The following is a 16,273-nucleotide window of genomic DNA, read 5'->3' on the forward strand; positions in this document are numbered from 1 at the left end:
ATTGCAAAGACTGAATGAGATAATAGAATTAAAAGAGTTTAGTGGAAGTAAAGGCTTTCCTGTGATGCCTGGCACATGGTAAGTATAGAATAAAAGGTAGGTACTATAATTATGTTAAGCATCTCCAAAGGTGAGGCATGCTTACTCTTAAAACAACCCCCTTGTCCTTTCTTTCAAAGCGCATGCAATTTAGCAGCAGTAGCAGCAGCAGGAAATCTGGGCAAGGATAAAATAAACTTGTGTGCTAGCAGAGTGCAGAGGAGAGAGAGATTAATTTTGATCAGAGCAAAGGTCAATACAGAGGTCTTCTCTAGTGGTCGAAAGACATTATTTTAGGAATATAAAATCGTGTATTTTTAGGAGAGTCTATCGTTAGAAATTAATGCAGACAAGATCATGATACATGCAGAGAATAGCTCCCCCTTGACTATGAATTGTCATTGAAGGGAAAATTCTAGAGCTGGGAGAAAGAAAAAGTTGCCCTCTAGGAAGGAGAAAAAGATGAGCGTCACTAATCCGGAATCAGCCAACCCATTTTATAATGATCCAGAAAAGGAAAATTTGAATGCTAGTCTTTGTTCAACCAATAAATCATTTTTATCTTGAAATATCTTCTTCTTTGTTTTCCCTAATAAAGTATACTAGCTTGGTCAGATTGCCCTACAATCATATAAAAAGATACATCTCTAGAATAACACTATTTAGATGTTCTTAGAGCTAAAGAAACAACAGGATTGTTGCATGCATTGTTGAATTACTGCATTTCCTGAACTTTTCCATGAATGACAAAATTCCTACAATAAAATTTCCCTCAAAACTCTGGGTAGGACAAGATTGTATCTCTGACTCAAAACTTGAGAGAGAATAAATTCTTTAGCATTTAGAACATTTCATAAAAATCTTTAGTAGTATGTTCATATCAGGACATATGAAACAATCATATTTCAGCTTTTCTCAGAGACAGATTTTAGCAGAAAGCAAAAAATCAGAAACTATCCCAATGACATTTTTATCATTTTCTTATGTTAAGTGTTGAAAGAGCTGGCTTGAGTAGGAATATATTGAATTTTGAATGTTTTTCTATATCTTGATATTAGATTTCCAGCAAAACAAATAATTAAACCAAACTACTTTCATTAAATGTTTTCTTCTTACCGCAATATCAGAATTTTCATTATAAGACTGTTAATCTGAGGTTCACCTCCTACTCAATAGTCATGTCAATTTCTTTTAAAGGGAAGCCAACTGTGAACTTTTGTTTTTGCTTTTAAATTTTGATTTCCTTGTCTTTTAAGGATCATGTTTTTTCCATAATAATTTAGCACCTACTGTTTTTAAATTGAGAAATTCAATTTCATTCTTGGACAATTAAATTTTAATTATTTCCAGGGGAACTCATTAGTGCATTAGTACAAGCCAGCTAAGGGAGTGGAATATGTAATTTAGCACTAAAATGCTCCATTTTTGCTACTCCATATATGTTAGCTAGATTGCGTTTGTTGAAGTTTAGTTTTCTAAATTACAACCAAATAAAATGCAGCCACCACAGTTGGTTAACACCTAAGCAAAATTTTAAAATCACTTGGATGATCTTGAAAAAGCAGCTATAAACAGATGTAATGCTAAATAATTCTGCAGCTATAAACAGATGTAATGCTAAATAATTCTACAGCTCTTATCTCTAGTTTGCCAAATGTGCTCAGATGGAATGCAAACACAGCATTCACTGACTGGAAAATCAAAGATGACTTTAAAGATGCCTTGATATTTCAGGGGGGCCTTGGTTACCAGGAGACTTGGCTCAAGCACCTACCTGTTGCTTTAGAGTTTGGAAAAAAGAAAGCTGGTTTCCATTCTGTATTCATAGCCGTCCGGAGAGACTGGCAGATGGCCAGTGGCAAAAAGGAGACAGAGACCAAAATGCAAAATATATGATAGATAGATCGACAGACAGATATAGATAGATAAAAATAACACAGTTCAGTACCTTTTTTTTTTTTCAAAAAAAGTAAAGAATTACATGCATTTTATATCCAAAAGGCTAATAAATGTAATGCCATTTCTTCAGGGGAAAGAAACGTAGCCCATACATTCAGCATTGATAATTTTCTGTTCCTGAAAGGTTCTTTAACTTTAGAATTTTCTGAAAGAGTATCCAAATTTTCCTAATACACTTTAACATATATTTCCTTTCTTTTAGGAATATATATATGTTTACTGATTGATTCAGTGTAGGTAATATGTACATAATGTGAAAATTCAAACTCTATAAAAGGGAATCTGATGAAATGATATTCTCTCTTTATGTCAATTTCCAATTCATGGCAGTTTCTCCAAAGGTGAAACTAGCTGCTACTAGTATCTTATATATCTTTTCAAAAGTATTCTCTATATTGGAATATACTTCAAAATGCTTTTATGTAATGGATAAAATAGCATCACACCTCATTATGCTATTATAATTAATTCACACACAAAAATTTGTAATTTGTTAAAGCTGGGCTTGGAATGCTCAGAAGGAAATAAAAATAGACTTTAATTCTGTATTCTTAAAAGACAAATGTGTTTACGCTATATTTCAGGACAAGCTAATTAAGAGAAGTACTAAGATTCTTTATTTAAATTTGAAGGATTATAAAGGGCCTAGCACTAAAATAAGTTCCAGATTCAATTCACCACTTATAAGCATTGCACGTCAAAAACAACTATCTTGGCTGTATGATATTTCTAGAAGCACCTCAGCTCCTTTAGAACAGTGAATTTCTACTGTGGTAGCAGTATTTTAATAAAAATTCAGAAATCAAAGATGTTCCAACAAATTTAACTAGCTAACAATGTTCCAACATCATCTGATTTATTTATTTTATATGCTATACTTATCCAAAAATTTCTTGCTTTCTTTTATCATGATCTATTTCATTAACTCCTGATAGATTTTAACAACAAATATTTTTATCTTCAGAACTTTTCTTTTGTAGTATTTCTCTATTCCAAATTAAGAATAAATGTTTCCACACAATTTTGGCCTAAGCACTGCAGGCTTACAGGACTTTCAGCCCACACGTTGCAAGAGCAGCATTTCCACTGTGCCCGCCTCAGATTACCCCGGGATCCCCTGAGGAGGTTTGTTAAAAAGTTAAATCCCTGGGCTCCACTCTGGACCTACTGAATAAGAATCCCTTGGAGGGTTTCAGAGACATCTGCATTTTAACAAGCTTCAGTAGCAATTCTTCACTGTACTAATATGTGAGAACTACCGAACTTATGGCCACTCAGATGTAAAGAACATAAGAAGCAAATATATCTTGATGACATATGGATTTCACATTTTAGCATATACAGTCAAAGAGCTTTATTGATTTGTCCAAGATTAGTCAGTTAATCGTTGGCTGTACCACTAGGCATTCAGACATCCAGTCAAATCTACCTCAGACAACAAAACATGGCCACCTCTCTAGTTTCAATTTTGGGGAATTTTGATTCCTTTTGAATAACTCAGGAATGCTTCTTCCATTCTGGGCCCCTCTTGAACCTTGGCTGGCTAGTACTCCCTGACACAGGAAGTCCAGGTGGTCACCAGTTTCAGATCTATGGGCAATTTATCCACTGTTGCTGAGTGTATATAATTAAAGTCTAATGTCTCCTTGATGCCTTCAATCAGAAATGACAGCAATTGTCTTCTTCCTGTCTATCATGACTAGGCAGAGTGATAACAAAGCATTCCAATTAATTTTTCTTCAATTAAATAATTTTGTTGGATCTGATAGTTCAGCAAGGACATATTTTCTACCAAGGACAAAAGTAGATTTTGTTAGTTATGAATAGCTTCGTAGTTTGTATTTAAACCTGACATTCAATTTATATACTGGAAACAGTAACATTTTCAGCAATCAAAATATTACTAATCAGTAATTCTGATAAGCAGATGGAGGTGATTTCAACTTGAAAGTCAGCATGTTGGAACATAGATCAATCAAAGTTTATTCAAAATTCTTAGAGCTTGGTGAGTTCTAAATGTCCATCTGAAATTAGGTGCATTTCCAAGCAGAACTTTATTTTACCCCAATCCACTGAAATAAGCCTAAGGTTATAATTAATTTTGGATCAGGGCTCCTAGATTTCTCAAATGGCTTCTATTTGATTATTAGGTCTGGACTCCACACCTTATCACCAAAACTAACAAGTTTCCTTATGTGAAAAAATCATATAAATGTATAATTTACAAGTAGCTTCAAATGTGAATTTATTAGACCATATATGGCTTGTCACTCAGCAATTGTAGGTTCCGGATCCTCTCCTTCAATCTTAAAATCTTGGGCTAAATTAAGTCTTACTGTTAAATCAGACCAACTTTATATGGCTTTGTATGGCCTTCTCAGGATTTCAGTGGAGTTGCGCCTTACTTCAGGGCTAGATATTGAGGTGCGTAAGTAGGTAAAAATCATACTCAGTCAAAATATGCTTGGAATTCCCTTAGTACAGCCCTCTCAGAAGTCTGATACTCTGTCCCTTAATAAAACCAGTTCTTCCTCCAATGTCAGAATGGACTGTGGGGTGTGGGGTTTTTGTTGATGAAGTGGTTAGCTTGCTTTCCAGACCACGTGATATGAAAAATACCCACTGTTTCTTTAAATACTAGAGTCACACTCAATGCTGCAAATGTTCCCATGTTAAGGGGTATAGAGGATCAAGACCAAAGGAGAAAGATATATTCCAGTCACTTGGGTGCTGTTTTTCAGAAGCATAAGATTACTGATTGGGGAAAGGTTGGATCAGCTGCACTCCTTAAATTTGTTCTCTCCAACTCTCTTTTTTCTCCCAAACTTAGGTAGTTTAATTTCTGTAGGCTAAATGAGAATATAATAATATAAGCACATTCTCTTTTAAAAATTAGCTGTGCCTTTATATCTTTAATTAATTTAGGTTGATAATACATTTCATATTGTTAATGAATTATTAGCCAATATTTCTGACTTTATGTATTTTCAAAAATTTTGAAATATATTGCATGTGATACTTTCTTTCTATTTCTCTTCTTGCTACTGCAAAGAAATCCAATTCATTCCGTGGCAAATAACAGGCAGTGCCAGAGGATGCTCAGGGAGATGCAATAGAAATAACAGGTTAAAAAAAATAAGAGAGCAGTTGTTCAGAAACACCTCTCCCTCATCTCATATTTTTTCTTAAGTAAATATGTTATAGTACTCTTCTGTAGATCCATGTGTTTACCATTAGTAGAGGTCTGACTATTCTATTTATTCTTTTGATGGGTGGAATCATACACTATATTTATTCCCAAATTTTTACCAGTACCAGTCTTATGACTTTGATTGGAACTAGGTAAATATATGGTGGAAAACTCTTTTAAAATGAGGCACCAAGAGACTGACTCTCCAGTGTTCAACATGCTTAATGACAATGTTGACATCATTTAATGTCAACATCAGGCATCAGCTTAATTCTTTCTATAGCCGTTTGGTTGGCACTGACAAAGTCAATGGAGGGTAACAGCCAAAGTGAGCAATTAGAATTCTCAGGAAAGTGGAAATTTCTGGCCTCAATTATTGGATGGTTCAGTCCAAGCTGTCTGTGTTGGAGCCCTGTGTTAGGTCAGGCGCTGTGTTGGGTGCTTACTAAAATGAGTAAGACTAAGACTGTGTTTCTACCCTTGAAATAATTTATGTTCTTTTATGTCCCCTTTGTTGATTCCTCCTTTTGCCTTCAACTCCATGTGGCAAAATTCAAATCATAGGAAAGAGTACGTGATGAAAAGCAATACTCATTCTACTGCCTGTCCCTGTTCACAATCGCTTCCCTAGAGACAAATATAGTTATCAGTCTCTTATGTATCTTTTCCGAGGTATCCTCTGTCTACAGAAACATACATGTATACAAATACTTTAAAATAATTTTATGTAATGGAAAACTAGCATCATACCTCATTATGCCATGCCATAGGCTGCTTCCTGGGATCTCTTCTATTTTCAATTTACACTTTCTCCACAGCTGATCTCATTCAGTCCACTGAATTTAAACACTATCTATATGATAATGACTCTCCAATCTGAACTTCTGGCCATAACCTTTTCCTGGAATATGTGGCTCATATATCCCCACCTATACAGCATTTCCACTTGGAAGTCTGATAGGCATCTCAAACTGAACTAGTCCCCAATGAAACTCTTTATTTCTTCCCACCCTAGTCTCTATTTCGTATGTCATCTTACCTATCTCAAAAAACAAGTGCCAGCATCCACCAAATTGCCCAAACAAAAATTTAAGAAGAAGTATCCTGGCTTCATATAGTTCCCTTTTCCTTCACTTCTAATCCACTAAGTAATCTGTCTCGCTTTGAAATGCTCTTTGCTTTCACTTTGGTGTAGCTGGTTCCCAGTTGTTCAGATCTAAGTTTAACCGTCACTTTTCCCAAGAAGCCTTTCCTGGCCACTCAGATCAGAGCAACTACTGGCTCTCCAAACTCAACAGATCATTCATTATCAACTGTCTTCTTTGTTTAATTATCAATTCATTTATTTTCCAGCTTAATATGCTCAACTCAGCTCCATGAGAACTCTGGCTTTGATTAATGCCTGGTTATTGTTCTAACTACTTCAGCGCTTGGACTAGTGCTTGCTGTTCAGATAAATGTGGAAAGTATTCAATAAATTTTTAAGTAAATGAATGAGTGAATGAATGTTTTAAGAGCCAAAATATATTTTCAATTAAAAAATAAACTTTTGGAGGGTGATGGCTGATGAAACCAAGGTCTCTTCAAAAAGACAAGGTTGTCTAGCATGAAACCAACAAGTAAACTCCTGTTATTCCTATCGATTTTGCTATATTTTCCCTTATAATGTTCGATCTATTTCTTTTGCCGTAGCACTCACAACTGCTAACTTTATTTCCTGCATATCTATTTGCTTAAACCCTATCTCCCCATACTAAACATGTAATCTCTATGAGGGAAGTGATTTTTCTCTCTTTCGTTCACCACTGAATTCACAATCCAGGATAGTAACTTGAACACAGAGATACTAAAAAATTTTGTTGAATGATTGAAGATAAAAGGTGTAGTTGAAAGTGGTTGATTCAGGTCCTCTCAGCTTTCAGTGAAGAAACAAAAGCACTCTTACCTAGAAGTAATGGCCACCTGTCCCAAGAAAACATTTTTGATCATGGATCTCATTACATGTTCCTATAACTCAAATTCCTTTAGACCTTGGATAAGCCATTACAAATATTTTGCCTTAGTTTTGGCTCGCTGAAAACTGGGAATTAAAGGAAATAAACAAACCAATTAAAATTATCTTATCTTTCTAGAGGAAGCCCAACTTGAGAATTCAATAATCACCACCAACTGATTATCATTCAGGGATAAGAAAGCACAAAGGAGAAGGTAAGAAGGATGGAAGAAAACAATCTGAGAGGCAATTTTTGCGCTGCTTAGGATAAGACGTCTCTTGTTTTATTGAATTTGTCAGTAAAAGCTCTAAAGTCTGGGGAAATGCTTCTGGGCAGCAAAAGCAAAGTTTTGATGCTCATAGGCCTAAGGAGAAATTAATAAAATGCAGTGGGGAAATTAAGTTGAACAAAAGTGCAACGAGCCATAGTTAAACCAATTAATTAAGCAGGTTTTGATATGTATATAACTGGGTTGCTGAAGAATTAAAAATAAATCCAAGATTTTAAACCAGTGTTTGGTATGCAACAAAACACCAAATGGTAACAGGCAGAAAATTCGAAGTTTTTCTTAATAGTGTTCTTTGATAAATTCCGTCCTCATTCATATGCATCACCACCTTTCTTTTTTCCATTAATCTTAAAAAAAAACCAACCTATGCTTTCAGTAATATACAAAAGTCTTGTGCTTTGCTTGATTCTCTTCTACATGCTTTTTACGCCAATTTCAAAACCATGCAATTTTCTTGCACCCACAATTATAGAAATATTTATTTTTTTCAGTAGTATGTCTACTGTTTTTCAGGAAGCAGCTAAGATTAAGTTGCTTAGTGCACCTGCAGCCTGGTGGGTGTGAGGCATCAAAAAGGCAGGCCAGGAAGCACACAGATCGAGTTTCAATTCCAAACTTATCCCTTAAGAGCTCTGAAACCCTGCACAAATAACTGAAGCCTCAGTTTCCTCCTCTATAAAAATGTTATGTGAATTAAATGTATTTGAAAACTCCTGGAACAATGTCTGGCAGAGAAAACTCTCAATAAAATGGGAGCATTGACAGTGTAAAGCAGTTTGCAACTTGTGGATGTGTTTCGATTGTCAAAATTGCTTGTTTGGAACTTTAAACATATATTTCCACCAAAAATATTTAAAAAAAATAATGAAATGGTTAGTGGAAGGTAGGTTTCTAGACTAGTGTCCCAAACCTTCATTTATAATGACATTGTTTCAGTCGAGATTGTCTGAATAGTACTCTAGCTGGGGTAGCTAACTCGTCCTGGTTTTCCCTCAACTTTCCTGGTTTCAGCTCTGAAAGTCCCTCATCCTGGGAGACCCTTCATTCCCAGACAAATCAAATCATGATTCCTTCCTTTGGAACCTAGCCATCATTCATTCACTCGTTCATTTTTCTGCAGTATCAGGTACATTCTTAGGCTGTGGAGATGTAAGGACAATTCACCTTTAATAAACCCAGAGCCTAGCAGAGGAGACAGAAAAGTGACAAATGTCCATAAGCCTCGAGCTAAATGCTAATGATGGAGGTTGGCGCAGGATGCCGAGAACCACAGGGGTTGGGCGCCTCACACAGACTCATGGTTTAGGGAACGTTCTCACAGGAGATGACCACTGAACTGGAACTTCAATTAGATACGTACCCCAAACCAGGACCGTTTACTTAATTCTTTTGGCGTTTTTCATGTCTCAGATCAGTGTTACTAAAATACACCTATTAAAATGCCATCTCTTTAGATTCATTTTGGTCATTATCTGAACAGATTTTGACTAACTTCTGATATGCATGTAATTTGTGACATGTCAGCAGTATTTGAATATAAATGACTACAAATCCTTAATTTTATAGCAGTTCTTCCCACTCTGGAGATATAGCCAAGTTAAAAATCTACTTTTAAGAATGGTGATCGCCTGCTTGCTTTTTCATTATTTGAAAGTCGTTGCACAAAGGAAATTATTGGAACAACATGTTAAATTGAAAATAAAACAGCAGTTATAGTAAATAATACTGCTCTATCTGAAATATTGTAGTGGTTGTCCCAAAGTTAGCAAGTCACACATGCTTCCCATAGCTTGTTATCAAGGAATTGGCATTCTATTCTTTATACTTCAATAACTTTTAAAGTAGTCCTGAACATGTCCCTATCTTTACAGCAAAGGCTGCAGCAAGATGATAAGACACCGGCTTCTCATACAACAGAAAGCTCTGCTGGAACGTGCACGAACTTGAAGACTCAGTTCTCCTGGAGGAAGAAGCAAATTTTTCATAGACTCTGCAGGTGAGAGGGGACTTATTCCCGGACAGGCTGGAAGCTCCATGGTGGGCAGGGACCACATCTATATTAATCACTGCTAGTTTCCCAGCGCTTGGGACATAACTGCTGCATAAAATGGTTGAGTAAATAAAACACATTTAAACGTCTTCACTCTGCATTTCCAACAAATGAGCATTCAGTCTCCGAAAAACTCTACGGACTGAAAAATCCTCTTTGCCATTCATGAAAATCAGTAAACCTCTTTGACACAACCAAGGGATTCAGCTTAAGTTTCAAAGTCAGTTATTTACAACCCAGGCCCAAACCGCAAGTTCTATTTATGTAGAGTCCAGTTAGTGTCACTGTATTCCTCAGCCTCAGACTACACCTCTAATCTTGGTTAGTAACCTTTGAGATATTTATAAGAATTTGCTAAGACTGTTAATGTGATTATGCATAAACCATCCTTGTTATTGTGAAGGTATGTCGTACCATGATTTCTGAAGAATATGGACCAACAGCAGCAATTTATAGATTCATCAATCACAATCATCATCTATCTTAAGCCCCATAGCAATTATAAATATATGCCAGATAATTATCTTATGGACTACAAAGGTTCATGGTCACTTGGAGCAATCAAAGGAAAATACTACAATTCCCATGTCTGAGCATTTTTTGCATTTTGGTGTTTTGTTTAACACATGTACATTTGTTCATGTATATCCAGTCAACACACCTGACACATTCAAAATTCAATGGAAGAGTAGAACAAGTCTTCATAAAGTTTTAAAATATTTTGCATTACTGTCTTTTACCTTTGAAGTTTACTACACCAACTGCAGTTGAAGCCAATCTGAGAGGATACACAGGGGCCACAACCATTAAACTGGAGACATGCTAGGAAACAGGAGAGAATGGATGCATCAAGACTAATTGGCAGCATGGAGAGAGAGAGAGAAAAAAAAGACTACTCTGCCAAAATTAACATCACCGCGCATCCCCACATACACGCAGGATCAAAAGACCCATGCATAAAAAGATCAGATCATCCAAATTGCAAATCATTTTTCCCACCTAGCTATGTTTACATGTTAACTTACTAGGCAATGGGGTCATCTCCACAGCTGAAATATTGGTGATTTTTGACATTTGTAGTTCTACTCGGTGGTATTCATAAATTGTTCTTCTTCGAACATCTGTAAAAACAAAAAACAGCATGGAGAGTAGAAAAAAAATCCACTTTCAACATTTCTTCACTTATAAAACAACTGCATTTTAATAATGAATGTAGAATTATAAGCGTTTCACCTGATGGGGTTTTAAAATAAAAATTTAAAATAATCAAACCCTATAAAAAGGTTGATTATCAAAATCTGAAACTTTTGTACCCAGCAGCCTTTTCATCAAGGAAGCTGAAAATGTTGATTAGGGTCTCAAATTTCTCACTTCTTTAGCAGGGCTCAAACCCATTGTCATTCAGAGTATACTTAAGACATTTTCTTGATAGATTTATAAATTTTGAAAGATTTTGACATATGAAATCAAGAAGGTAAGATGACCCCACTTCTCTGAAGCCAAAACTAAAGTGAGTCCTTTAGGAATGGGTAGCAACTAAAAATTTTTCAGTCTAAGTAAAGCTGGTTTAGCTAGAATAAGAGTCTGATTGCTTTAAAGGTTTAGAATAAGTTTCTTTAATAAACTTGAAGACAGAAATTAAATCATTAAAAAATCAGTATTGCTATTAAATGTACAGTGTCATATCCAAGGAAGGTTAATAATTAGCACTTATATTGCATGCAGGAATTTATAACTCATCAGCAAATCCAGTGGTGTTCCTGAGGAATAGGTTAGATGGAGACTTTGACAAGAAATTTAATAAGTAAAAATCAGATAAATACAAGCAAACGTATTTTATAACAAAAAAAGACGTTGATGATATATACTTAAAACCTACTTTTAAAAAAAGACCTGAGCCTTATACTATATTAGCTTGCTTGAGTTAGGTAAATGTAAATGGAAAATTGATATTATCGGTATTTTACCTAGCTCTTGGAATGCTTATAACGACAGGAATGCATTTCCTGAATACTATTATATCTACCAGGAATTATTTGTGAAGCTATAAATTATTTTTTAAATATCATAATATCCAATTTGGGGAAGTCATATGTCATAGTGGTTAATAATGCATGCATTTGAAAAGTCTGGTTCAAGTCCCAGGCTTGCTACTTGGTATCTGCATGAACTTTGGCTCTTTTGTTAGCCTTTCTGTGTTTCACTTTCCTTGCCTATAAAATAGAGATAATAGTACCTATATCACAGATCTGTTTTGAGAATTAAGATGAGATAGTAAATGAAAGTTGCTTAGAATAATCCCTTTCACACTGTAAGTTCAATAAATGTCAGATATAATTTTTGTCTAACATCAATATGGCAACCATAGATCATACTGGTTATATGCTGCATGTACTGATCTAATTTCTATAGATCTAGGCCCTGAAATCAGGCTTCTAGGAATATGTTTCCCTTCTTATATTAGGGAAGGTTAAATTTTGATTAAAGTCAATAGACCAACAGTGATCTCCTCTAGGACATAAAACAGGAGTGTGGTGCCCAGAAGACAGCAAGCTCTCTTTTAGTAACAGTGTTCAGGAAATGTAGATACCTACATATCCAGGAGGAAAGTCAAACATTTACTCACAACCTACACATATTTCTGTTTCTCTCCACTCATATTCTTTCACCCATTTCTGATTATTCACAATGAAATTCTACTGCAGAAGAGGAAGAGGGGGAGTGGTCCAAAATGAACTCTTTGGAGGCAAGGAATGCTTCTAGAATGCTAGGAATGCTTCACCGAATATATCTTCAGGTTTCTCAGATTGGGAAACACTGATTAAAAATGTTAATCCAATTCACATCTTTTTGGTATAAGCGAAAGATGCATATATAATTTTCAAAGTGCAAACTTTATCCAACATTAGAGAAATTTCATGATATTTAGTAAGGTTTCTTGAGGTACATGAATAATGTCTTTTCTTTTTCCTTTTTCTTTTTTTTTAACTTTTAAGGCATTTGAAACGATTACTCAGTTTCTGCCTTTGTCTAAAGAGGACACGTGCTTTCCTATGCATTTTGCTAAACAATTTAGTTTTTGGAAATAAATAAATAACATAGACTTGCCATGAGATCACTGTGATGGGGGGTTTCTGAGTCTTCTTCATACTAAAGTTCGCACAGTATCATATTAGTAGGTGCTTAAAATACCAGTTTTCTTTTAACTTCATACTACACTTTGAGAAGTTCAAACTATGGACATGACTGTGAAGCCTCTGGGAGTTTAATTATTGATCACGCAAATGGGGTAAAGGGAAGGAGTGACATTTTTGCCATGCTAGTTCTATCACCTGCTCAGATAACTCCAACTATTGGGAGGAGATGAATTTAATAAAACCAAAATTAATGAGAACGTGTTTTGTTTGATGACCTGCCAATTAATGACAGCTTCCAAATGGTCATTTCTGTTGTGTATCATACATCTCCCTGTCAAAAACAAGTAATTAGGAATGTATTTACTGGTAGCTCCTGCCAATACTAGAAGCTTTCATTTGATTCCAGAAATGTATTTAGCTCATGTGTCTTCTTTAGAAAGTTAGCCAAAATAATGGTGAACCAAACATTCAGTACCTTAGCTGTGGTGATACAGCTTCAACCGTTTTATTACATCTTTACAAAACCAAGATGAACTATAATACCCATTAGGGGCTTTTAAAATTTTTTAAAAAATGAAATGAAATAAATCTCTGAGCAGCTAACACATAGAGAATAAAATTCAGTAATCAAAATCTTAAGGTGATATGATTCAAAGTGTAACTATTGAATTGCATGTTTTTAGACATTTTAAGCAATATCAGCAGGAGGGACAGAGTGATTGTATGGAAACACCAGGAATCCTCTCCAATCAATATCCACTCTAGCTCAAATGAAAACAGTTTAATGAGTACCCTGTGGCATGATTAGCCATGATCTAGTTTACTTGTCTGTCTTGAAAATTAACATTCACACAGAGAATGTATGAGTAATTTCCTCAATTGTCTGATTCTTTACACAAATATTTTAATATTTTGTCTGGATTGTCAAGTAAATGATTAGCTAACATTTCCTTATTTATGTGTTGTCAATGCTTAATGACTGGTCCCAAATGCTTATTTCTTATTTTCTTTACTAGTTCCCACTGAGCCCAGCACACAGCACCATTTACTGAGAGTACTCTTGAATGTAAATAGCATGTATTGCACAACTACAAGTTCATTCCCCGCATAAAGACTCAGGAAAAAAGAGACTGTTGAGAGAAAAAGTGCACTATTATAGAATTTATAAGCTTCCCACACGAAAATGCAATGCATTACCAGAATTAGCTAGTTGGAGTTGTGAAATAAAGCATCTACAAATAGAAGATGCTTTTGCCTCAAACATTTAAAAATTCTTGGGACTTCCCTGGTGGTCCAGTTGTTAAGATTCCGCGCTTCCACTGCAGGGGGCACAGGTTCGATCCCTGGTCAGGTAACTAAGATCCTGCGTGCCGTGTAGTGTGGCCAAAAAAAAAAAAAAAAAAAAAAAAAAAAAATTCTCCCTATAGTTCTATTAAAAAATAATATAATTCAGCATTGGATAAGGCAACATAAAATTTAGGTGACCATGAGGTGCTAATCTGAACCTCTCAGATTTTCCTCTCATTATTCTTTTGTGTTCATAGAAATTCTAAAAAAAAATTCTCAAATATGTCAAAATTAATCAGTGATTTATAATATCCAGAAAATTCTTAAATTTTTGCTTCTTTTGAAAAATCAAGATCAATCAAATAGGGTATGTTAGAAATGTATGCATTAAAGCAATAAAATATCACCTTGCATAATCTATCTTGGAAGAGTTTTGTGAGAGGATACTTTATTGGGAAAATGTCATGATTTCTATTTCTTCTTCCTTTTGTTGAGCCTCGAGTGAGCTAGTGTGTACTTGACAACAGAAGCACCTAATGAAGCTGTGTGGTAAAGAGAAGCAATTTTATCTTCTGTAAAATGAATAAGTTTGAAGTGTTTTCCATTTTGAGGAAAGACAAGGTAAGGTGACACAATTTCCTGAAGGATTTGTAGATCGATCCGTCCTTAAATGAATGAAAAGACCCTGATAATTTTGAAAATAACAGGTGAGGCTCAGTTCTTCTGAAAGAGCTTTAATTGGGGTGTATAAAATGTTAAGAAAAAAAAGAAAGTCACGTTTTTCCAAGACTATTTGTTCCTTCCATAGTTTGTCAATATGTTCTTTTATTTTAGTTGCTAAGTAACTCTAGTGGATGTGTCCTACCACTGAGTCCAAAATTACAATTTTTTTATGGGCAATATCAATTAAAAGTGAAATGCTTAAATTTGAAAATGTATCACTGAATAATATCTAAAATTCTAAGGCCTTTAAAAAGGCAAAGAAGTAAAAAGTAGGTTAATGTAAATATTATACTTGAACTTTTATGTTCTATTTAAACATGTGTATAGGGTCCACTGTCACTCTGTTCAGTATGGTGACCATTAGTCATACATAACTCTTAAAATTAAAATTAATTGAATCCAATTAAAAATTCAATTCCCCAGTTTCACTAGCCACATTTTAAGTGGATTAGATATGAGTAAAAATTCAAAAACAAGGATGTTTAGCACTGCTGTTTTACTGACAATTAATATGAAAAGCAACCTACATGACAAACCAGTGCTGAAAACAGATTACACAAATTATGAAACAAAGGAATTTGTTGCAGCTATTAATGACCACATTTACACAGGTATTTAGCAGTGTAGGAAAAACGTGTTGTATATATTATAAGAAAAACAGGTGGCAAAAATATTTATAGGATAATGCCAATTTTCTTACCGTGTGTGTGTTTGTGTGTGTATACACTATAAACAAAAGATTGGATGCAGAGATATGAAAACATTGATTGTTATCTCTCTGTAGTAGGTTTACAGGCAATTTAATTTCCTTCGTTGAGTTTTCTATTATTTTACCAATTCCTCTGAATTAATATGGACTATGCTTATAATCCCAAGTATGTTTTTACACTCGTATTTCTGTAATGAATAAACAAGGTCATTGTATGTAGACCTGTTTTTCACATCTGTACCTGTGGAGATTGAATTGGATGACCTCTATACTTTTTTTTTTTCTGTTTCTAAAGTTCTACAAAATAGTTTATGAAAAACAGAAGGTGATGCAGAGATATACATACACATGGACAGACAGACACAACAATATGTTAAGAAACAAATGATGTCATCGTCAGAAAGAATGAGTTTCAGAGAGTGTCAAGGTGTCCTTGAGTGGAAATCCCCTGTGGCCTCACTCTAATGGGCACTGGGCCTGGGTGTGGACACCTCAGTCAGCATCACTGTCTTTTTAAAGTAACAGTGTAGATGCCGATGAATAAGCAATACAAGTAAATATAAATACAGTGTTACTTTGTGCCAGGTACCACATGCTATACACATATTGTATCTTAGGTACTAAGATGGTCATTTTGTATATAAAGAAAGTTATAGAAATTAAATAAAATGTTCAAGGTCTTATGACCATTATTCACATTACAATATCCCTTATACATTCTGGACTTTTAACTAGTTTTTCTTTTTCTTTTTTTAATATAAGGGTTAATTTCACCATAGACATTTTTCATTTTTTTGAAGGAGCAAAGGAATCCCCTTGTAACCTCAGAACTATTTACTGATTTACTAACAATGCCTAAATTCCCTTTGATATTTTAAACTATCAGATCACCTAAT

The 16,273-nt window shown here is 34.7% G+C and overlaps 1 protein-coding gene across 2 annotated transcripts in view; it reads right to left on the reverse strand.

The window, feature by feature from the left end:
* Positions 1 to 16,273, reverse strand: part of PLXDC2 (plexin domain containing 2) — a 419,623-nt gene that overhangs the window by 101,592 nt on the left and 301,758 nt on the right. For both annotated transcript variants that reach the window (XM_061178854.1, XM_061178848.1), the window contains exons 9-10: positions 10,547 to 10,642; positions 10,262 to 10,343 (exon numbers count right to left, since the gene is read on the reverse strand). In XM_061178854.1, the coding sequence (XP_061034837.1) occupies positions 10,262 to 10,343; positions 10,547 to 10,642 (178 nt within the window). The remainder of the gene's footprint in view (positions 1 to 10,261; positions 10,344 to 10,546; positions 10,643 to 16,273) is intronic.

Source organism: Eubalaena glacialis, chromosome 2, assembly GCF_028564815.1.
Source record: "Eubalaena glacialis isolate mEubGla1 chromosome 2, mEubGla1.1.hap2.+ XY, whole genome shotgun sequence".
Classification (NCBI taxonomy): Eukaryota; Metazoa; Chordata; class Mammalia; order Artiodactyla; family Balaenidae; genus Eubalaena; species Eubalaena glacialis.